General features: G+C 37.7%; 1 protein-coding gene and 2 long non-coding RNA genes across 4 annotated transcripts in view; 2 read left to right on the top strand and 1 right to left on the bottom strand.

Annotated features, from left to right (window-relative positions):
* Nucleotides 1–18692, top strand: part of LOC107181777 — a 137091-nt gene that overhangs the window by 117632 nt on the left and 767 nt on the right. The window lies entirely within an intron of this gene.
* Nucleotides 1–18692, bottom strand: part of GTF2E1 (general transcription factor IIE subunit 1) — a 46909-nt gene that overhangs the window by 27093 nt on the left and 1124 nt on the right. Inside the window, exon 2 of the mRNA XM_006755350.2 lies at nt 12979–13456. Within this exon, the coding sequence (XP_006755413.1) occupies nt 12979–13426 (448 nt within the window). The 5' untranslated portion in view covers nt 13427–13456. The remainder of the gene's footprint in view (nt 1–12978; nt 13457–18692) is intronic.
* Nucleotides 3690–17767, top strand: LOC107181778. Its single transcript, XR_001512484.1, has 3 exons — nt 3690–3703; nt 16768–16775; nt 17182–17767. It is a non-coding gene; the product is annotated as an uncharacterized LOC107181778 (long non-coding RNA).

Raw genomic sequence — 18692 nt, forward strand, 5'->3', positions numbered from 1 at the left:
TTGTCTGTTTTGTTTGTTTTTTATTTTGTTTTTTAAGGTAGCATATATTAGTGAAATCATATGATATTTGTCTTTGACTGACTTATTTCATTGAACATAATGTCTAGGAGGTCCATCCATGCTGTCACAAGTAGTAAGATTTCACTCTTGTTTTCATATATATATATATTTTATTGATTTCAGAGAGTAAGGGAGAGATAGAAACATCAATGATGAGAGAGAATCATTGATCAGCTGCCTCCTGCACACCCCACACTGGGGATCGAGCTCGCAACCTAGACATGTGCCCTGACCAGGAATGGAACGGTGACCTTCTGGTTCATAGGTCGATGCTTAACCACTGAGCATGTCAGTTGGGCAGATTTCATTCTTTTTTTATGGCCAAGTAATATATATCTCTTTTAGAATTAGTGTTTTGGAATTCTTCGGATATATACCCAGAAGTAGAATTGCTGGATCATAAAGCAGTTCCATTTTTAATTTTATGAGGAACCTCCATACTGTTTTCCATAGTGGCTGTACTAATTTGCATTCCTACCAAGAGTGCATGAGTGTTCCCTTTTCTCCACATCCTAGCCAACACTTACTTGTTGTTTGTTGATTTATTGATGACAGCCACTCTGACTGATGTGAGGTAACATCTCATTGTGATTTTAATTTGCATTTCTCTCATAATTAGTGATGTTGAGCACCTTTTCATATGTGGGGGAAGTCTATTTTTATTATACTGAACAGCAAGCAAGCTTGCCCTTTGCTTTGGAACAATATCTGTATCTTCCAAGGCTGCTCACTATATAAATATCCTTGAAAAAGGTAGTCCAGAAAAAAGGCAGACAGTACCTCTACTTGCAAGACATGTATAATGTGTGAGAGACCCATGGAGAACTGTCTATCTCCCAAGAATTACCATGTCTGGCAAACAATACAAGAGGAAAAGCTAGCCTGACATCTCTGAATCCTATATTTATCACAAAACACAAGTTGTAAACAAGAAGCAGCCTGTCAAAAGCCAGGTCTAAGAAGAAAAATAAGAAATTGTATATTTTTCTGGAAAATGACTTCAGACTAGTTTAACATAACAGCAGCATTTTTATAAATTTCACTAAACATTAAAAAATGCAAATAAGCTTTTCCCAAATCAGCGGTGGGGGTGGGGGACTTAGCAGACACTATGTACAAAGTACCATTCTACTGAGTGAGTGGTGGTAGAACACAAATAGAATCTGTCCTCAAGAAACTTCAAGTTTAATAGAGATGAAAGGTATCCGGAGATAAACATGATATGGGATCAGTGAAAAAATAAAGCATATAAATATTTTGGAGTTAAAAGAAGAAACATGACTTCTAGCAGTGAGGAAGGTTTATGGAGAAAGTGTGCCTTTTGAGGTAGACTTTAGAAGAAAAGTAGGATCAAGGAAACGGGGAAGGGAATGGGACATTCATCATAAGAGAAGTAGGTAGTTGAAAATAATGCTAACCTGCAATTTCAGTCTACTAAAAATATAGTCATCAAAAAGAATGGTAAAAAAACAGAATTAACAGGATTAAACTACAGTGTCCACAAATATAAATGGGTCTTGAATGCCAAACTTCATTTTGATTTTATTTTGAGTAATAGAAAAGTGATTGAAGGATTTTGGGAAATGATATGAGGTCATCAAAACTAATATTTATAGCCGGGCTGGTGTGGCTCAGTGATTGAGTGTTGACCCATAAACCAGGAGGTGGAGGTTTGATTCTGATCAAGGCACATGCCTGGGTTGGAAGCTCAATCCCTCTCTCCCTCTCCCTTCTTCTCTAAGAAATCAATAAAAACATATTTTTAAAAAACCAAAAACTAATATTTATAAACAGTGATCTGCCTTAATGACTTGAAATGATCTTCCAATAAGTCAGTGGTTCTCAACCTTCCTAATGCTGCGACCCTTTAATACTGTTCCTCATGTTGTGGTGACCCCCAACCATAAAATTATTTTCATTGCTACTTCATAACTAATGTTGCTGTTACGAATCGTAATGTAAATATCTGATATGCAGGATGTATTTTCACTGTTACAAATTGAACATAATTAAAGCATAGTCATTAATCACAAAAACAATATGTAATTATATGTGTTTTCCGATGGTCTTAGGCGACCCCTGTGAAAGGGTCATTCGACCCCCAAAGGGGTCGCGACCCACAGGTTGAGAACCGCTGCAGTAAGTCAACTGGAAGTTCTTGACTGAGTGTTTTCATAAAAATCACTAGTGAAATTTTAATTAATACCCAGGCCCCACCCCAGAGATGCTGATTCAGTAAGTCTGGAGTGGGGCCCAGGAATATAAATTTTAAAAGTTCCACAAGGAATTCTAATATATACATACCTTTGGTGGAGAGTTGCTGTTAAGTAATCACTATGATAAATATCCCCACTCTTCTTGTAACTGGATTGCTTTGCACTTAGTATGCATAGAATATACTACTAAAGCATGAGAGAAAACACTGAAATTGAAGCTCATAGCTCTTTGTGGTCTTCCCCTTCCCACACATAAAACCAAGTAGGCAAAAACTGGAAACAGCAAATCCAAGCCAAGGAGAATGTGCAAGCTACATCCAAGCATGTGGCAGCAGGGAGAAAATGAAGGCTACAAAGATTCTTTAGGCAAACCTTGACAAATGATAGGATTAAAAGAAGAAAAAGAAACAGTTCAATGCTAACATATTTGTTTGATCATTTACATTCACAAACCACAAGACAACTAAAAAGGCTATTTCACAAATATTCTCATTTGTTCATCAAGTCTATGTCAATAGTATTATCGAAATCTAACAAAAGAGGGAATAAAGACTCAGAAAGGTTAAGTTTACTAGGTCATAACTTAAAAACAAAAATCACTAAGCCTGGATTCAAGTACAAATCTTTCTGACTCAATAATTTATTAATTATTGCATTATTTTCCAAACAAACAACTATAAAAAAAAAACACACAAAAAAACCCCTACTTTTGCCCCACTCCATATATAGGAAACTCAGGGACAGCCTTTTCTGATATAGCAATGAATAAGCAAAGACATAAAGAATCAGTTATAGGGACATTTGGGCAAAAGGAAACAGCATGTAAAAAGGCAAGCAGCCCTAGCCGATTTGGGTCAGTGGACAGAGCATCAACCTGCGGACCAAAAGGTCCCACGTTCGATTCTGGTCAAGGACACGTACCTTGGTTGCAGGCTCCTCCCCCGCCCAGGCCCTCGTTGGGGCTCATGCAGGAGGCAACCAATCAATGTCTTTCTCTCACATCGATATTTCTCTCTGCCTTCCCCTCTCTCTAAAAAAAAAAAAAGAAAAGAAATCAATGGAAAAATATTCTCAGGTGAGGATTTAAAAAAAAAAAAAAAAAGAAAGGCAAGTAGAGCCCAGCCGGTATAACTCAGTGTTTGAGTGTTGACCTCTGAACCAGGAGGTCACAGTTTGATTCCGTCAGAGAATATTGAACTGGGATGTGGGCTTGATTCCCGGTGGGGGGGGGGGGCGGGGGCGCCTGCAGGCGGCAACCAATCAATGATTCCCTCTCATCTTTGATGTTTCTATCTATCTCTTCTTCTCCCTTTCTCTCTGAAATCAATAAAAATAAAATAAATTTTAAAAAGGTAAGTAAAGGCACGCCAAGTGCATGCAAGACAGAAATAAGATGGTCAGTGAGGCTGCTGTGGAGTGACATGGGAGTGGTGGAAATAAAGCCTCAAAATGGGAGGTAAGGGTAGATAAAAGACCTTATAAATTCTGTTAAGTACTTCAACTTTTCTGAGAGGAGAAGCCCTTGGAGGGTTTTGGGAAAAAAAGAGTGACATAACCGGATGTGCTTTTTAGAAGGGTCACTGGCTGCTGTGACAAACAGTTCATATGAGCAGCAAGAGTGAAAGTAAGGAGACTATCTAAGAGTAGTGTAAAATCTAAGCAAGAGATAATGGCTTACATAACTTTTCTGGATAATCCTATGAAAAAACAACAACTGTAAATAAACTCACTCCCACTCAAAAAAGCTTCCAGAATGGAGAACAGTATGGAGTTTCCTCAAAAAACTAAAAATGGAACTCCCATTTGACCCAGTGATCCCACTTCTAGGAATATATCCCAAGAAATTAGAAACACCAATCAGAAAGGATATATGTACCCTATGTTCATAGCAGCACAATTCACCATAGCTAAGATCTGGAAACAGCCTAAGTGCCCATCAGCAGATTAAAAAACTGTGGTACATCTACACAATGGAATACTACACTGCTGTAAAAAGGAAGGAACTCCTACCATTTGCAACAGCATGGATGGACCTGGAGAGCATTATGCTAAGTGAAATAAGTCAGTTGGAGAAAGATAAATATCACATGATCTCACTCATTTGTGGAATATAATGAAAAACATAAACTGATGAACAAAAACAGATCCAGAGACAGGGAAGCATCAATCAGACCGTCAAACCTCAGAGGGAAGGCAGGGGAGAGATCAAAGAACTTACATGCATGCATATAAGCATAACCAATGGACACAGACACCAGGGGAGTGAGGGTATGAGCGGGGGTGTGTGTGGGGAGGGCAGAACAATGGGGGGATAAGGACAGATATGTAATACCTTAATCAATAAAAAAAAAGTTTCCAGAAAAAACAATAAAACAAAAGATTAACAGATCCATGTTAAAACCAAGTAACTAGAACCAAAATTCCTAGGATTTTAGTGAGATGTATTTCTGAAGATGGCATAATTAAACAGAGCATATTTTCTATGTGAACACTACTATAACCATGAGTTTTAATTCCTAACCAAGGCTTTCAAATTAACCAAAAGTGACTAACATCATCTTCTAAGAGCAGTGATAAAACAACCTCAAGCCTCTTTATACTTTTTAAATGTCAACTATTCTCCGAATCAAAGGGTATTATGAAATTAGAGTTAAGAGAAACCATACATGGTACAGAATAGACTAAACTTAACATTTTATACATGCTAAAAAAGGCCTAGAATGATTAAAGGATTTGCCCAGAGTAACAGTTACTAACATAGCCCAAAACTAGAAGTCAGGGCTCTGGAATCCTAATACACTATCACTTTACTGTCTTATAACCATTGCTTTTAAAAAGAAAAAAAAACACCTTCTAGAAATGACATGTTAACTAAATATACTGACTATGCAAAAGGACCTAATATAAGTGCTCTAAAAAACCCTGACAATGCTACTGACAATACTATGAGAAGCTACCAAACATTAATAACCACAAGCTGTTATAACAAAAAAGTAGTTAATTAAGAATCAATTTATTTACTTAGATTTCAAAAGGGCTTTGGGTAAGGGTGGGGGACAGTTGGTGTTGAGTGGGCTTGGGGTGTAAGGTGAAAGGACTAGAAGGATAACTAAAACTTAATAGTTATTAACACATTAAAAGATGGGGAGAATGCAGACTGGGTTGAATGGGAAAACATAGAGAGGAAAAACTAGGTTTGCCATTTTATTCTACATATTTTTCTAAGTTTACATTACTTAAGTATTTTTAGAAGAAAGAAAACAGATGTTATTCTGGATCCTCCAAAAGCACTCAATTCCCTCTTAACTAATATGAAGAAGTTATGTAATCATTCTTGGGCTATTCTTTGAAAGCATAATCAAGTCTTTTGTTATAACTTTTATGAAAGTTCATAATGTTCAGGCACATATATATTAAAATGCTAGCCTCAAAAAGGTACCTTTTACTCTGATTTCCAAACTTTATTTAATAAAACAAATTTCTTCAGTCTAATTGGGCAAGGGGAAATGTATAGAAAAAGGAATTACTATTATAAAATAGTAACAGACATGACAAGTAAATAGCTATATATTTATATTATTTTACCTATAATAAAAAGGAATTTTAAAAATCATCCTTCAACAAGTGACTGCAGAAAATCTAACACTGTAAAATACTCATTCATCTGCATGCAAAAGGAAAAAATAAGCAGGTTTAATGTATTGGGGGGTATTCTGAGTATTTTTAAACTCAGAAGATCTCAAATATTTTAATGATGTACACAATAAAATCCCACACCCCAAAGCTCAACTTATCAATGAAACTGTCTTCTGTCCTTCCTTAAATGGACACATCTAGATTTGGTCTAATCATGCATCATTCCTAGATTCTGTAACTCTTATAAAAATGAAAAATGTACTATGCCTGGGAGGGGAAACAACATATTGAAGTATGGTACTTGGGTAAATAGTAAAACTAACAATAAGTTTTATACATTAGGCCTAAATCAAATTCATCTCAACATGCAGTGAGCAGGCAAAAAGTCTGTTTTTGATATGACTAGTTAAAAGACAATACTCAATAGAATATTGAATGCCAGCATCAACTATTCACAAATAAATGAGCTCCTATGTAATCAGCATCAAATCACAAAAAAGAAAACACAAATGACTTTTTTAAAAAAGCTCTCGAATCTTCAAGATCAAACACAATAATTAAATAATAAAAAAAATTTTAAACGTCAACTATTCTCCAAATCAAAGGGTGTTATGAAATTAGGGTTAAGAGAAACCATACATGGTACAGAATAGACTAAACTTAACATTTTATACATGCTAAAAAAGGCCTAGAATGATTAAAGGATGTTCTCAGACCTAAAGGGATTGTTTTTTACTTATAACAGTACTCCAAACCCTAGAGTACAACATAGGCATTTGTATGTGCACCTACACACAATTCAATGAGCTGAATTAGATAAAATATCTAAATTCTTATTCCTAAGATTTTATTAAATATACTTTTAAGATTTCCTTTTTTTAAATTTAACTTATTTAGAAGTTTATTTAAAATGGGAGTCCCTTAGAGCAGTGGTTCTCAACCTTCTGGCCATTTAAATATAGTTCCTCATGTTGTGACCCAACCATAAAATTATTTTCATTGCTACTTCATAACTGTAATGTTGCTACTGTTATGAATTGTAATGTAAATATCTGATATGCAGGATGTTCTCAGGGGACCCCTGTGAAAGGGTCGTTTAACCACCAAAGGGGTCGCGACCTACAGGTTGAGAACTGCTGCCTTAGAGTGTCAGCCTGTGGACCAAAGGGTCCTGGGTTCGATTCTGGCCATGGGCGCTTACCTTGGTTGCAAGCTCTTCCCCAGCCCAGGCTCTGGACAAGTGCAGGAGGCAACCAATCGATGTGTTTCTCTCACATCAATGTTTCTCTGTCTCTCCCTCTCTCTAAAATCAATGGAAAAATATCCTCTGGTGAGGATTAAAAACAAAACAACAACAAAAAACTTCCTTACTAATATGCCCTAGTTCTCTGCCACGAAAAAAAAAAACACACAAAAAACTTAGTTTTGAAATGAGATTCCCAGGTCTATATGTGATGTCAGTAATAGGAGCTCCCAAACTGTTTCTAATTCAAACACCTAACAATTTTATCCCATCCACAATAAACAATAGTGCCATATATGCCTTTTCAGAAGCCATAAAACTAAAGTTGCGTTGGTGGTATACAGGTGAGCACAGCTGTTTTCCAGAAGCTGTAAAACTATATTCCCACTGCTGAGAAGTCTTAAGAAAAAAACTTTTACAGGAATAAAATGGTATCTGCACTAAGAAAAATAGATAATGCTGAAAATGTGTAGAAAGTAAAATGGGGGAACAGGGTAGAATTATACCTATTAAAACATTTTTTGAACACTAGATAGAATTAAGAGAGTTTGGTACATTAAGGAACCAAGAGATCAAACTATTTTTGGCTGTGATTATAATTATAAGTAATATGCAAAAGCTAGTGGTTTCGTGGGTAATATTTTCTCTTCCAAATTATCCCTGACCTTCTGGCTGCTTAATTTTTAAATTAAAAAGGAAAAATATAAAGCTGTTTCCATATCATTTAGCCTTAAAATCTAAAAGAGAGAATATAATTACCCCTTCCCTTTGGGAGAATTATGTTGCTGAATTTAACTTAGACGCGCCATTAACTAAATTACCCATGGCTGAGATTGCGAAAGTAGAAATATTAATTTTTCCACGGTGAGAAAGCTTCTATATCTAAAAACATGCATTTATGAACCACAAGATTCTATTTTCCTGATTTGAGGAATTTCATGTCATACTGTCTTTGTTTTAATTACATAAACCTACAATATTTCAGGAAGTAAAACAGCTAGTTTTGCCCAATTAAGTTTCTGAAACCAGGGACTAGTGGGCAAAGGCGAGCCCATTCCATCTTCATGAAGTATCTGTACGTACTGTAATGGAAAAACCTGTCTTCCTTCCTGTGTAGGTAAAACCCCAGTTCTTCTCTGTGTTTCTTCCCTGTGTGTTCTTGTACTATTCACACATAACATTTCACTTCTGACACTTCTGGTCACCAAGTGTGTGGAGGTTTTACGTGCCCCCCCTCCCCCACAAGCAATTCTCTGTAATACCAGCTATGTGTCCTACCAATCAACTCAATTCTGACACTGTCCTCCTAGAGACGGCATCAGATTCTACAGGTTAAGGGCTCAGTCCCACAAGAGCACTGCCTCCACTTTAGAAACCTGTTGCAAGCCCAGGTTATCATCAACTGGCTATAGGTCAGCGGTTCCAATGACCCCCTGCCTTCCCCCACCCCTTGGGTTCAATTAAGCTGCTAAAGCAGTTCCAGAATGCAGGGAAACACTTACCCATGTTTACCAGTTTGTTAAAGAATATAATAAAGCACACAGATAAATATCTAGATGGAAGAGCTGTGTAGGGCATGGTTTGTGGGATGGGGCTTGGCACATCCATGCCCTGTCCAGGCCTGTCACAATCCCAGTACCTCCATGTGTTCACCAGCTCTCCAAACCTCATACTTTGGGAATTTTATGGAGGCTTCATTACGAAGGCATATGGATTATTAACTCCATTGTCAGCCCTTCTCCTGTCTCAAGAGAGGGGGGAATGGGGCTGAAAATTCCAAGCTTCTCATCTAGGAGCCCACCAGTGTTGCCTCATTAGAACAAAAGACATTCCTATCACCCAGGAAATTACAAAGGTTTCTTTTCAGGTGCCCTGTATCAGGCCCAAGGGTGTGTGTGTGTGGGGGGGGGGGGGGGAGGCGGGGGACAAAGACCCAACAGCACAAGCACAAAAGATGCTCCTAGTGCTCTTATCACTTAAGAAATTACAAGGGTTTTAGGACATCTGTCCAAGGAACTGGGAAGAGATCAATATATGTTTTTTTATTACCTCACACATATAACCATCAAACATTTGGATAGAGTTCAACCCAAGAACACCAAAATGGAAATTATGAAGAGAACCTACAATTCTTAGAGAAAAGAGAGATGAGGTAGGAAAAGCTGTAAATTGAAGTAGGAAGATCTCTGATGTGTGAATTAGCCTTAATAGAATAATTCTTGTTGGACTCAGAGTTTCCTGAGCCCAGAATTCCCAGGTCCTCATCTAGGAGTCATCACCCTTTAATGCAGTGATGGCGAACCTATGACACGCGTGTCAGAGGTGACACGCAAACTCATTTTTTTGGTTGATTTTTCTTTGTTAAATGGCATTTAAATATATAAAATAAATATCAAAAATATACATCTTTGTTTTACTATGGTTGCAAATATCAAAAAATTTCTATATGTGACACGGCACCAAAGTTAAGTTAGGGTTTTTCAAAATGCTGACATGCCGAGCTCAAAAGGTTCACCATCAGAGCTGCCCATACAATTGAGTTCAAAACTTTCTATCAGGGAAGCAGTAAAGTCTAGAAGGCTTCAAACCTAATTCCTGAATAAGCCCTATTTGGTAATATAAGAGTTCAACCTAATAACTGTTGAGATGGGAATGAAGATAGCTTAGTAGATAGTCCCATCATTTGGTCAGAAACATCCTCAATCTCCAACAGCAACCAAGAAATAGAATAGCTTTGTACAAGATGGGGCTTAGAATGAAAACTGTAATCTATCAACTTAAACAGAGCTTGAATATTACAATATTACAGCAGAAAAAGCCTCCCCCCCCCCCCCCTCTAAAAGCCCCCCCCCCCCCACTCTGATACATATACCCAAATGTTTATTTCCCATCTTCTTCAAAATGAGTGTGAAGGGAATGAATTCTGAGCAAATCAGGAAGGGAAAAAAAGACCAAAGTTTCTAAAGGGAATGTACAGAACACAGAAGGTATCAAGTTAATAGTGAAAAATAAGACAAAATTGACAAGCAGTCTGGGTCCTAATATCACCCAATCAGCACATTCTGTCCTTAAAGGCAAGTCCAAATGAAAAGCCAAATTATAATCAAAAGGCGAGTACATTCCCCAGGGCACCCTCCCCCAAGTGATACCAAGGTAAAATGATTTATTCTTACTTTCCTTGAACTCCTTCTTTCCACCTTCATGCTGACCATAGTCTTCATATTAAAAAGTCTTTGTTCAGACTGGCCACAAAACAATTATTACAGTTTTAGTTCTCTTTCATAAAATATTTTCATGCCCTCTAATCTATCTCAACTCCCTAATTTAAATAACCTTGACTATTTGGGTGTTAGGCCATCTCTTCCATAGGCTACCCAGCTGTTGATTACAATTAGTTTCATTCAGGCACTAACGTTGGGTGAAATTCAAAGAGCATCATAGATCAATTTCCTAAATACTAATATAAACACTTCCTTTTAGAAAGCTTCATGAAATAAGAATAAAATGATGAATAAATGTAGTAGAAGCACATTACTTTAGATTACCCTCTTTGAGGGACTGGATAACACCTTCTACTGCAGTCAAGAGTGATGAAGATGACCACTAACTGTAACACCAACAACTGCATAGAATCACAAAACCAAAACCCAGAGCTCCTTTAAGAAATCGGGTAGAACTGGCCTGGCCGGTTGGCTCCGTTGGTTGGAGCACTGTCCTGTACATCAAAAGAGTGAGAGTTTTGATTCCTGTGCATATGTTTCTGTTTCTCTCTCCCCAACCCCCATCCCCAAAAATCAATAAAAATATATCCTCGGGTTAGGATTAAAAATAATAATAAAGAAAAAAGAAAAAAAAATGTTAACGTGAATAGCAAAAAACACGAGATTTCCCTAGTTTATTTTGAAAGAACTCCAGATACATTCTACAACTTCCTCTATAGCACACTCAAACAATCCTTATACTCAGGATGGTTAGATTTTCTTATAACAAGAGCCTTCCTAGTGAAGTCCGTTCAAGGTAAAAAGATTCGGGCAAATAAACATTTAACACAAATGAGAATTCTTTAAATGACTTTCCATCCAAAATGACTGCTTCACATAAATAAGGGGGGGGGGAAGTCCTAAGCTAGCTCTTTTTATTAATAATCTTAATTGACATTGAGATTATTTCCCACTTAAAAAATTTTAAGTGTACAATATGTAACATGTACAAAAATTAGAAAATTAAATGTACAAAAATCTGTAATTTTTAAAAAATATATTTTTATTGATTTCAGAGAGGAAAGGAGAGGGAGAGAGAGATAGAAACATCAATGATGTAAGAGAATCATTGATCAGCTGCCTCCTGCTTGCTCCCCTACTGGAGATCGAGCCCAGAACCCAGGCATGTGCCCTGACCAGGAATGGAACCATGATCTCCTGATTCTTGGGTTGATGCTCAACCACTGAGCGAAGACAGCTGGACAAATCTGTAATTTTTTTACAATAAAAATTTCACTTGTAAAAGTTTAAATTACATTTTTGATAGTTTTTTTCAAAGGCAGATCTAGGAATTTTTTAAAAAGTCACCTCTACTCCTGAATTCAGCCATAACAAAAGGACAATCTAACTTAACAGCATTGACTCTTTCTATTGATTTTTATACTTGAAAGTAAGACCAGATTGTCTACTGAATAATTAGCAAAACTATAGTCTCTTTACCTGTTTATAAATTATAAGACAAAATAACTATACAACCCAGCACTTTAAAGTTTTTGATGTTAATGCCAGACATACTGAACTATTTGAAAATGTGTTTTGTAAATTCTAGTTGATTAAAAAGATCCTTAACTAAAGTATTTAAATGGAAAAAATTATGTATCTTGTTGACAGTTTTCTTCCACTAAGTAATGCCTAAGAGATTTAATATCCATCCATTTGAAGGAAAGGATGCCCCTCTAATTGCATCTGGCTGACTCTTACTTTTAAGTCTCAGCTGTTACTTAAGCTCTTTCAGAGGCCATTCCAGATTAGAAGCGCTATTTATGTACTCCTGATAGCACTTTATACTTCCACTAACATAACATTTATATGCACTGTACTGTGACTGCCTGGCAGTGACTGGCATAAACAGGTGCTAAATATATACTGGATGAAGAGGTCAAAAGTGAAATGGTCAGAATAGTTTTCAAGTGATAGAGAAGTCAACCTTTCAGATTGAGCTGCACCTGTAAATAGGGGTGGAGGTCAGAACAGAGGTAGGAAGGCCATGGGTGGAAGAATACACTCCTTTGTAAAGGAGAAAGGCTTTACAAGAGCTCCTAAAATAACAGTCAAACAGGGCAGTAAGACTAACACAGACCATATAGTGATTTACACCAATCCATTCACTTTTATGATACTAGCGGCCTGTAGCATGAAGAGATTCCTGCAATAGGCCTTCCTTTCCCCTGGCTGCTGGCACTGGTTTTCCTCCGGCACCCAGCACCCAGGCCTTCGCTCTGGCTGGGCTCCAGCCAGAGCTGGCCCCGGGGCCGTGAGGCTTCGCTGTGCCGCTGGCCCCGGGCCCGTGAGGTTGTGCTGCGCCGCCGGCCCCCGGGCCATCAGATTTTGCTCCACCGCTTGGAGCCTACGTATGCAAATTAACCGCCATCTCTGTTAGGTTAATTTGCATACTCTCCTGATTGGCTGGTTAGCATAGCAAAGGTACGGTCAATTTACATGTTTGTCTATTATTAGGTAAGATACATGATTGGCTTAAAAATTAGATGAATCAATTTAAGAAAAAAGAATACATATTTTATTTTTAAAAGTTACTTAAAAGATTCATAAGGAAAAGTCTCACCTGTCCTGGGATCAAAGAGCTGATTAGCTTCTAAATCTGTAAAAGTATTAAAACAGACAGGACATTTGAAGGAAGCCCGGTTGGTGGAATCTCTCTCATCAGTTTCAATCCTCCTTCTCATGTGGTCCAATTTATATTTTACCACATTAACAAGAGTACGATAATTGATAAAGTAGTAGTTATGGCGAGTGGTTTTCCCATCTGCAGCAGTCTCTACTCTCATTCTGCATTTGATGAACTTGTCTCCCTTTAAATTATTCAAAACTGAACGAAGCTGCTTCCGATCAAACTTGAGCAGCTCCAACATATCCTCCTCTTTCACACAAGGGTTCCGGATCAAGATGTCCAAGGCCAAAGCATGCTCAATGCCATAGAAGCCCCGGATCACATACTTGGCTAACCTCTTCAATGATGCAGGAACCTCGGTGAGGACATCTGGGTCTGCCATCTTTAGCGGCAAACTTCAACTTTAAATGTACTGAATTCAGAAAAAAAGAGAAGATTACATAGGCACAATGAGGACACAGAAATCACTTTACATCTAGAATAATCAACTCATTAGGTAGCTATCACTACTCTTTGAGTGCCATAAAGGCACTCAGAACATTGTTTTATAAGACTTATAATGCCAAAACATTTAACAGAGAACAAGATTTTCCTCCAAGTATACAAAATATTACACCTAAAAAGCTTGGCATATTTCTTAAATGATTATTTTCATGATCTACAATGTGCTTGATTAAAAAAATTAACATTACTTATAGCAATGATAATTATCAAACCCACTTTCAGTAAGAGAAACACAAAAAAATTACATAAAGTCTTGTTAGTCTTAATGCTATATAGATCAGTGACTTTCAACCCTTTTCATCTCATGGCACATATAAATGAATTTCTAACTTCCATGGCACACCAGTTATGATGCATTGGTTGCTATCATATTTTTATTTGACAATCTAAGGGAAAAGAGGTCTTTTAAATAGCCAGGCATTCCATGTTTTAAAAATTCTTGTGGCACATCAGCGCCTATGGCAGTACTCCAATTGAAAATCACTGCTAAAGATCTTTGGAAATGCTGGGTTACGCCCACTCCCCCCCACCCCCCAAGAAGTCTAACCATTAGCATCTCCTTAAAGTGTCTTTATTTCTTGAGTGAAATTTTTCTACCAGGATAGCCCTGGCTGGTATGGCTGAGTTGGTTGGAGCACTATCCTGTGTACCAAAGGGTCACAGGTTCAATTCCCAGTCAGGGCACATACCCAGGGTGTAGGTTTGTTCCCTGCTAGATCCTCGGTTGGGGGTACAGGAGGCTACCAATCAGTGCTCACATCAGTATTTTTCTTTCTTTTTTTAAAAAAAATATATTTTATTGATTTTTTAGAGAGTAAGGGAGAGGGATAGAGAGTTAGAAACATCGACTAGCTGTCTCCTGCACACTCCCCACAGGGTATGTGCCTGCAACCAAGGTACATGCCCTTGACTGGAATTGAACCTGGGACCCTTGAGTCTGCAGACCTACGCTCTATCCACTGAGCCAAACTGGTTAGGGCTCACATCAGTATTTTTCTCTCTCTCTCTCCCTCCCTCCCTCTCTAAAATCAATAAAAACATATCCTTAGCTGAGGGTTAAAAAATATAATTAAAGAAAATTTCTCTCAGGATAGATTCTAGAATGTTTTACATAGTCATGCTTCCACAATAAAATCACAACAAACCAAAAAACACATAAGTAATCATCAACTGGGGTGCTTAGCAAAATTTTACTATAAATATGAAATAAATTAACACTTAGATCTAGATAGCTTTACCAACCTTGTTACCTTAAATCTAATGACCAATTAATACCATATAGTTCTTAAAAAGCACACAAACACCCCAAGATATCGTTAAATACTGGACCTCCTTGCAAAACAATTGTACCCAATTCTTATATCATAACCCCAAAATCTTTCTTTTTGAAGCCCAAAATGGCATGGGCTAGACCAGCCATGGACAAAGTACGGCCCGCGGGCCGGATCCTGCCCGTTTGAAATGAATAAAACTAAAAAAAAAAGAGACCGGACCCTTTTATGAAATGATGTTTACTTTGAATTTATGTTAGTTCACACAAACACTCCATCCATGCTTTTGTTCCGGCCCTCCGGTCCAGTTTAAGAACCCCATGCTTTTGTTCCGGCACTCTGGTCCACAGTGTAAGACCATTGTGGCCCTTGAGTCAAAAAGTTTGCCCATCCCCTGGGCTAGATTTTCATGTGATTGTTTTAAAGGATGGGCTTTGGAAGTCAGAGTTGGACAACCTGTGTTTTAGTAGCTTTGTGATCCTAAGCAAATCACTTAAACCACCACAAGCCATACTTTATTCTCTTAGCGGAATAACCGTATCAGCTATCTCAATCAGGTTGTTGTGATGAATAAATGAGAATGTAAGTAATGTGCTTAGGAAGCACTTATTAGTAGGAACAGCTCCCACATCGCCCTTGTGGGGGTGTCTCAGTTGGTTGATCATTGTCCCATGCACCAAAGGCTGCCGGTTTGATTTCCAGTCAGGGCACACACCCAGGTTGCGGGTTGTTCCCTGGTAGATCCCTGGTCAGAGTGGGTACAGGAGGCAACCAATTGATGTTCACACTGATGTCTCTCTCTTTCAAAAAAAAAAAAAAAAAATCAATTAAAACATTTTTTTAAAAAAATAGCTTCCATATAGATTTAATATGTCCCAAAGTAAAAATGGTCGGGCTATCCAGACATACTGTCAAATGAAATTCCCTATACCATAGGGAAATTTTTAAGAGACATCCCATTGAATAATTTCAAAAGGGAATCATCTTTTGTTATTAACACTGCTATCTACTGAATCTTTTTATTTCAAATCAGTGGCTATCAAAAGTATCTCCTTTCATAAGAAATATTTTTATATTCACAGTATTATACTAAAAAGATATTCCTAAATAACCAACCTATACACATTTGGAGAAGGGGGGGAGGATATAATGCCCTACATGCAATAAAGGAAAAAATTAAAGGAAAGTTAGTTACAATTAAATATATATTTCCTATTGTAAACCTTCAGGCATTGACTATGAGATAACAAAGTAGCACCTAGATCCAAACCTGTGGTCTTACCACCTTCCTGTTATTCCAAGGATCAGGGTGCCAAGCAAGTGCCTGGGTTCAACACCAAAGTATCTAGAGCAGTGATGGCGAACCTTTTGAGCTCGGCGTGTCAGCATTTTGAAAAACCCTAACTTAACTCTGGGGCCGTGTCACATACAGAAATGTTTTGATATTTGCAACCATAGTAAAACAAAGATTTATATTTTTGATATTTATTTTATATATTTAAATGCCATTTAAAAAATCAACCAAAAAAATGAGTTCGCGTGTCACCTCTGACATGCGTGTCATAGGTTCGCCATCACTGACCTAGAGCATACTATCAGATGCATTTTGCTCTCCTTTCTAATTTAGTTGATACACTGTACTTGAACACAGCTGCTTTTGTGTTTTTTATATGCTTAATGATTGGCAGAACACAAAATACGGCTTCAGAAACATCCAACAGACCAAAGAATGGCAGACAAATGTCAAAATAACCTACTTTTCCAACATTATTTCCCCTCCCTGACCTCCCACAACATACACTCCATATTCTGGAATCAATGGTTCTCAACCCTGGCTGTAAAGTAAAACCATCTAGGAAGCATCTGAAAGTACCCACGTGGGCCCCATTCCCAGAGATTCTGTTTCGGCTGGTCTGGGAGGATCAGATTAGGTTTCATATTTTAAAAGCTCTTTAGGTGACTCCAATAAACAGAAAAAGTCCCTGATCACTATTCCAGACAAATCTGGTGACTGGCTACTACATATTATGCCAACACACATCATGCATTGAGGACCCTCTGCTATTCAGCCTGTTTCCACTGCCTGAAACAACTTAAGAGTAGTGGTTCTCAACCTTGGCTGCACATTAGAATCACGTGGGAATCTTTTTAAAATCCTGATTTCTGGGCCTCATCCTCCAGAAATTCTGTTTCTTTGTTACTAATGTTTTGGCCCCACCCCATAACAAAGAAAGAATTTCGGGAGGATGAGGCCCAGAAATCAGGATTTTAAAAAGATTCCCAGGTGATTCTAATGTGCAGACAAGGTTGAGAACCACTGACTTAGAGGGTCCTAATGATTAGAGCAAGGGGGTGGCATGAGGACTCTTCAGTCCAATAGTTTTGGGTTTTGAATCCCAGGTTCCAACATTTCTTAACCTGTGGCCCTGAAAATTGTTTCCTCATGCATAAAAAGTGATTAACAGTTCCTTCCTCATAGAGTTGATGCATGGATTAAATGAAATAATCCATGAAAAATATGCTGCTTACAGAGGTGGCATCCTAAGAGTTCCATCATTGGTATTCATACTAAGAACTCCTGTTTAGAAAAGTGACTTTATAACAATATGAAGATTGGATCGAGGTAAGTGAAGATGGACGTATATGGAAGTATTAGGAGCTATAGTAATCAAATCCGAACTAAGAAAGAGAGCAAACTATTGCAAGAGAACAGAATGCTCCCTAGATAATTCTACTTTTCAGAAATACAATCAAAAGGACCCAATAATATATTGGAAATGGGATTTAAAAAAGCAGGAAAATTTTAAGTAGTTATTTTTTTAACCAAATAAATATTTATTTTTAAATAAATGTTTTATTATGGTAAAATACACATAACAAAATTTACCAATTAACCATTTCTAAGTATACAGTCCAGTGGTATTAAATACATTCATAATATCATATAACTATCACCATCATCCATCTCCGTAACTCTTTTCATCTTATAAAACTGAAACGCTATAACCATTAAACAAGAACGTTATTAATACAAAAAGATATAGCTATCTGTTTTAAGCCAGTGTAACCACGAAAAGTACCACTACGAAAAAATAGGCTAACCCCTGCAGAGAAACAGGTTTGAAAGAAATGAGGCAGTCACTTTTAGTTGCTTCTCTTTGAGGAAATTCTACAGAATATTCCTGTGAAGATGTCCAGCAGGTAGCTGAATGAAGGAAACTGGAGCTCAGGAAAGAAATCATGCCACCTCCTTCGAAATTTCTCCCTTCTAAAATCGTCCTTCCTGACCACTGCCTTCTCTTCTCTATCACGTCTACCTCCCCACATATGCTAAATCTCCTACTCAGTCTCTGGAATTCTTAAATTATTTAGGTCAGAGGTACCAAACTGGCAGCCTCTACCACACTGTTGGATCAAAAGAATGTCTTGAAAATGTTCTGAGTTAGTTGCCAACATTAAAAATAGTGGGATTTCACATAAATCTCAACTTTCAGCTCCTCTTGAAAACTGGAAATATGAGGAAAAGTGAGACCAGGTTCCCATATGAAAAATGAAGAGGGACAGGGTGGGTACGAGAGTTTGCATTTCTGGAAATTTTTAAGTGTGTAACCTTTCAGGGTAACCCCTTTTTTTTCTTCTTTTTTGCTTCAGAGTCTCAGTCTCACCTACTTCCCTACCCAGCACAGCTCCCCAAAGATCTTGTTTTTGAATCATATGCATGGCAGGCATACAAGCACTGAAGAAGGACACTGCACCAGGCACAGAGCTGGAGGAACAAAAGGGAAATGAATGAGTTCCCTGCACTGTCTAACCCCGTCATTCTTATCTCCAGCTACACTGGCACGCTCTCAACTCCATCAGCCACATACGCCT

Source organism: Myotis davidii, unplaced genomic scaffold (genome assembly GCF_000327345.1).
Source record: "Myotis davidii unplaced genomic scaffold, ASM32734v1 scaffold292, whole genome shotgun sequence".
Classification (NCBI taxonomy): domain Eukaryota; kingdom Metazoa; phylum Chordata; class Mammalia; order Chiroptera; family Vespertilionidae; genus Myotis; species Myotis davidii.